General features: G+C 46.7%; 1 protein-coding gene across 4 annotated transcripts; it reads right to left on the bottom strand.

Moving 5' to 3' along the window:
* Nucleotides 1-1337: 1337 nt before the first annotated feature.
* pax4 (paired box 4) lies at nucleotides 1338-5637 on the bottom strand. Of its 4 annotated transcripts, none has more exons than XM_037121984.1 (10): nucleotides 4658-5637; nucleotides 4400-4530; nucleotides 4043-4258; nucleotides 3862-3952; nucleotides 3146-3265; nucleotides 2958-3040; nucleotides 2791-2854; nucleotides 2575-2642; nucleotides 2200-2305; nucleotides 1338-1865 (listed from the first exon to the last, which is right to left on the bottom strand). In XM_037121984.1, exons 1-10 carry the CDS (start codon nucleotides 4689-4691, stop codon nucleotides 1579-1581), a joined length of 1200 nt encoding a protein of 399 aa, XP_036977879.1. In that variant the 5' UTR covers nucleotides 4692-5637; the 3' UTR covers nucleotides 1338-1578. The 4 variants fall into 4 exon arrangements, with proteins under 4 accessions (XP_036977879.1, XP_036977878.1, XP_036977877.1 ...); XM_037121983.1 differs by having other exon boundaries at nucleotides 2803-2854; nucleotides 3146-3286; XM_037121982.1 differs by having other exon boundaries at nucleotides 3146-3286.
* Between the last annotated feature and the right edge of the window lie 363 nt (nucleotides 5638-6000).

The raw sequence follows: 6000 nt of genomic DNA on the forward strand, positions 1-6000 counted from the left end.
ATGGACCTTATTTGCACTCTTTTTAAGGCCAAAAACTTTGCAAACTCCCAAAACAGTTTGGGATCTTGAGGCTTCTGGAGACTTTGATTACACCGGGACCAGCTGCATGGAGCCATTTTATGTTTGCTATTTTTAAAAAGGGAGCATACCTATGTTCCCTGGGTCCTATGTTCCCCAGGTCCTATGTTCCCTGGGTCCTATGTTCCCCAGGTCCTATGTTCCCTGGGTCCTATGTTCCCCAGGTCCTATGTTCCCTGGGTCCTATGTTCCCAGAAACCCTAACCCTAACCCCCCTAACCCATTCCCTGGTTTGTTCATCTATGTTCCCCGCAAAAGCAGGACCCTGGGAACATAGGATGACCCCTTTTAGGATAAGTCCATGTCTCCCTGCTGGAAAAAATGGCATAGACCAGCACCAAAACCAGCACCATGCTGGCTTTTCCAGCAGGGCTCTTGAATAAACTCAGTCACACTTGGTAACCCCGCCCCTCCCTCCTCACCCCCAGCTTGACTACCACTAATACTAAAACTGGCCTCCACCGAAGAGAGGCTTCTGAGGAGAACGCCATGTTCGAGAAAAAGGCTGAACTCAAGCTATTTTAAAAGGCTTACGGATGATTCACAGCAGGGATCATGACACAAAAACCGTCATGTGGAGATGTCATTTCCCTACCTGGCCTCACTGTGTTAAATTCCGACAGGTCGCTCTGCCAGTAGGCCACTTCCACGCTGCTGCCTCTGCTGCTGGCCAAGCTGTTTGCCTTCTGATCCCAAACCTTTCCCCCCGGTGACCAATTATCGAGAAACTCCAAGTCTTACCGTCTCCCCGCTGTAGTAAAGGGATATAAAGGAACTCGATGCCTCTGCCCTGTTGCAGCCTGTAAAAACTGATACCGAGCGGAGCAGATATCAGGTCATGTTTAGACTTTTTGAAGCTATACTTTTATAGATTTCCCCCCGCCGGCTCACCCCTGGAAAAACGAACTCTTGGAAGAACACCTTAACCTCCATCTGCACTTGAACAAACAGCGAGCCCAAGACTATAAAAGAGATAACATCTATATTATGCAGCGGTAACCTTAAATGGTCCATGGAACTGTGATTTATGTCACATGGACATCACTGACAAGATATACTGTCAAGAATCCAGTCAAGGTTGCGCTCGTACATCCAAATATAATGTCCATTTTAATGCTCTCCATAAGCAATAAATGTACTCCTTAAAATCCACGCGGAACCTGTGTTTATGGGCTTAACCGTTCCGGGCGTGTAACACCATATTTCCTGGAAACTCATGAATAAAACTTCTTTAAAAAAAAAAAGGAAATACATTAGCATGTTCTCTGGCAAGCTTTATTCAACACATCAGTCACTTGTAACCAATTGAGTTTTGAGTTTTTTAATCCATTTTGAAAAATATTAATCTCTGTGTTGTTTCTTATTTATGGCAAATCAAGGGTGCTGATGTGAGGGGGAGTGATGAGTGAAGCTGAGGAAGACGGGACAAGATCCAGTCATCTGTCGCCCTCTGCTGGTCAGAATACACCACGTCCAGTCCAGTAACTGATCCGGTTAGTCCTAGTGGTGATGTGGATTCACGTCCCAGGGCTGCTGGGCCAACAGAAACCGCTCATCTGTTTGAAACTGGCCCCAGGATAACAAGAAAGAAGAACCCCCCTGCTGGTTCCAGCACTGAGTCACAGGGTGCTCTGCTCTGATTGGCTCAGGCGCCAAAGAGAGGTGAGGGTGAAGCGACGGGAACGTGAATCTGTCTCTGTGGAGATCCGGTGAGGTTTTGTCCGTCAGGGTCTGACTGGACTGATGGAGGAACGAGATAGACGTCAGGTGTTCAGAAGTTCCCATACCTGTAAATAAGAGCGAAGGAAAGAAAGAATAGTTTTCCTTATATCAGTTTAATGTCTTCTAAAACGTATTAAAAATGTGTCATCAGTCAGCTTATGAATCTTACAATTAAATATCAGTGGATTTAACCATGAGTTATTTTGATATATCCTCAACATCTTACTCTATAAAACTGTAAACCAGCACAAGAATGAATACTTCAACAAGCGACGGTTTGGAATATAACGCCTACGTATTCAGCCACGGCCCCGGAAGTCACTCGTTTATAAACTCACTGTTCCGTCGACATGGATGAGCTGCTGTGAGCGTTTCAGAGGCTTTTTCGCAGGATCTTACATGTTTCCGATGGGAAGAAGTAGCCATTTTGCAGCTTCCTGGCAACCGTGTTGTACGTAGAGGAGGCGTCTGAGTTTTCACAGTCGACTCCGGACGCTCCTGTCGCCTTTAAATCAACACAGGCACGGTCCAAAAGTTAATGTACAGCGTGAGAAACCAAAGGCCATTATTCTAATTCACTGATTTTTTTGCTCTTTAACTTCAGATATTTACAACTAAGAGTTTTATAGTCAAAAACTCCTTTTAATGACCAAACAAAGCACCAACTGCTGTCTGATTCTGATTCTGACCGGTGCATGTTAATATGTGACAGCACCTTTTTTAAAGAAAATACAGAAATCTTCTCAGGGTAAAAATTCAAACTCCCCGCTGCACCTGTTGAGACGCCGAGCTGCCGGTCGTCGATGAACCCGCAGGGTCGCCGTCTCTTCGCCTCTGAGGGTCTGCAGGAGAGAGAACACTGTCAGGCAGCTGTAGCTGTGGAGGTGTGAATGCACTGAAGGGGCTTTTTCATTCACTTCAAACCGTTTTGATCTTGAACTTGATCGCTCAAATCCAAGTACATTCACACACACACACACACACACTTACGCTGTGTGCTACCTCTGTGTTTGGCTTCCCTCCTCCATTTAGCCCTTCTGTTTGAAAACCAGACCTTCAAGAGAGAGAGAGGGAGAGGGGACAATCATCTCAAGAGCAGAAAGAATAAACGTGTGATTCTCTGTGAGTGCTCTGGAGAGGATAAACGATGGGTCTACCTTGATGGTGTCCTCTGGTAGCTTGATCTGCGCCGACAGTTTCTCTCGGGTGTACATGTCCGCGTACTGGCTGTGAGAGAATTCTGATTCGGGGAGATAGAAACGCATATTTAAGTGAAAAAATAAAAATAAAAACTGCAACAGACACATGTGGGTGTCATTTTTAAATTTTTTTTTTTCCAGCCTACCTTGCTCGAGTGCCGTGCTCTGCTCCAGGGTGAAGGTGGTTCGGTTCCGATGCTGGCTGCGTCCGGGCTTCTGGTCGTGGCTGCAGACCGTCTCCAGCGTCTTTCCGTCACTCACTTCCTCTGCAATCAGTGGATGGAAATCTGCACGTGACACATGCATCACATTATCTAGCTGTCACGCTCACTTCAACCAAGTCTTGTTGTATCTTATAAATCATCAGCCTTTATCATATAAACTGGCATCAGAATGGTCAAATTAGCTTCTTTAGTAAATGAAGCATTCTTTCCATGCGTACGCTATAAAACCTGTTCTGAAACACATTAAAATATCCATAAAATTACAAAAACTGACTATAAATGTAATGACCTCTTGTTGCCCTGTTGGTAGATAAAACATGATGACGCCCCCTCCAGTGGACAAAACGTGGTAAAGTGCCCTCTCCTCACATTAAATGCATCAGGTCTGCCTACAGGTGCCCCCTGCACACATGTGGTGCCCTTTTTCCATCTTTCCCCTGCTGCTCAAACATCTTGATCCGCCACTGTGTCGTCACATTTAGAAGTGATCTACAGGTTGCATAGGTTTCTTTGTAAAGAACAGATATCTTGTATAATAATAGAAGTTCTCACAAAATAAAATTGAACAAACAGGTTTTGATCAATTCAGTTCCTCCGCGTGTTCCCCGCGGCCCCTCTGACCCTCACAGGTGACTCACCCCGCTCAGTCCTCATGTGCGCGCTGATCTCCATGCACATCGACCCATGGTCCAGGTGGATCCGTCTCAAAATCCGATTTATAGACGACACCTGTGTGCAGAGAAGCGTCATCGTCAAATGCTGGAACACGTTCAGGGTCGCTCACTCACACTCACACATGAAGGTTTTACTCTCGCTCACGCTGGGAACTTTCGAGGCCTTGCATATCCGCGCTGCTGCGAGCCGTTTTCGGATTTCCCAGGCAAAGATCGTCGGATTCTCTCTCTTGCACTGGATGATGGTGCAGATGACTCCCGGGGTGAGGAGCCGGGGTCGGCTCCCTCCGATGGTCTTCGGCTCCAGGAGTCCAGTGCGGCGGTAGCGGCTCAGGATCTTGCTGACGCACCCGTTGGACACCTGAAAACACGCACAGGGATTCACCTTCTCAAAATGACTGCATACAAAAAGAGATGCTCTATCTACTGAAACCCGAGCAAGAGTTTTTACTCCGGCTCCTCTCTCCAGAATCTGAGCTACGTTTTCTTTATCTGTACGTACCCGGAGTATCCTGGAGATCTGGCTTGGACGGACTCCCTCCGAGGCCAGCTCGATCATTTTCCTCCTCTTGGACTCCGGGAGAGGTCTGCCGTTGAGAAACATCCCTCCCAGCTGGTTGACACTTCCACCACCTTATCACAAGACAGTCTGCACTATTGAAATCTGCCTTTTAAACAGAAATGACGCGTTCACACATGGACGAACGCATCTCCAAATCTAACAACAGTCTAAAAGCGCAGATAAAATGGTGATATTCACCTTTATTTGGCAGATCAGCGTTTATCCCGCACATCTCTGCTCGCTCCCGGGCTGGATGCTGAAACTGAAGTTCCCAGAATCCCAGAGGAGATTTAAAAAATAATAATAATAACACCTTGTGAGACGCAAAGGGCAGAAAATTACACCGTCCAGGTGACTGCGCGTATCTCTGCTGAGTGACAATGAGGGGAGCCGACGCCCTTCAGGAGACATTTATAGGCCCGCAGACCTCAACATGACGCGGTGGGCCTGTTGCCTGAAATGTCAACACTGCCTGGAAGTGAGTGTGAGCATTATAAACTCAAAAGGGGGGCCTCACATTTGTAGGTCCGCGGTGACAAAATGTCTCCGCATGAGACAGGACGCGATATTCTGAGTTGTTGTTTTTTTTTTTTTTTTTAAATTCCACTCCTCTTTTAAAGTTGTTTCGGAGATTTGTAAAGACAGGTGTCAGCGTTTGGGTTTGGAGAAACTGTGCAGAGGAAAGTAGGAGAAGACTGAGTCATGAGAAGGAGTGAAATCAGAACGATTCCTGCAGCGACGAAAGTCCAGATTATAGAGCGCAGTCTCATTATTATGCGCATCAAACATTCAGTGATTGAAGAACTGTGTAATTAATGAAGCGGGAGTCACGAAAAGTTGCATTTGCTTTTAAAAAGCAGTCAAAGATGATAGAATTTACACAGAAGCGTGCAGTAGATGATGTATCGCCTTTGCTTTGGTGCCATTTAACACACTGCAGGTGTAGATGTCGCTTTGCTGAGCGGAACAGAACCTGCGCAGCTTGGACTTGATTTCTTGGCTACACCAAGTTTCCTGGGCGCCACAACCACACATTTCCACATCTGGATTCTTAGAAATTGGGAGGGGGGGGTTAAGTAAAAAAGAAAAAAACGTCTGTCTCAGCATCATCATGACAATATTCTCACTGAACTCAGGCTGGCTTCCTTTTTTGCGCAGCCACAGCCACGACCGGGCGAGTCGGTGCAGGAGTGTTCGGCTCTGACACGCTCTGCCTCGGTGCTCTGCTCCCCTAACATGTAGCCGAAAGACTCCATCTTTCCGAGAAGCTGAACGATCGATGCTGCAGTGTTTCTTGTCCCTCAGAGGGGGGGGGGTTACCTGTGGTCACGTGACCCGAGCATCCTTTCCCAGGTGAAGTGGCTCAGATTAAAAGGATCCCTGCTCTCCTTCCATAAAGCAAACATTTGGAAATCTGCGCCAATGACGACTGCCATATGGTAAAGTGCTTTTGATAAATCATAAATCCATCACCCGGTCTCTCTTTATTACATTTTCTTTCAAAACGTGAACAAATAGACTCGTGCATGGGCGCAAGGGCG

Source organism: Acanthopagrus latus, chromosome 14, assembly GCF_904848185.1.
Source record: "Acanthopagrus latus isolate v.2019 chromosome 14, fAcaLat1.1, whole genome shotgun sequence".
Taxonomy (NCBI): Eukaryota; Metazoa; Chordata; class Actinopteri; order Spariformes; family Sparidae; genus Acanthopagrus; species Acanthopagrus latus.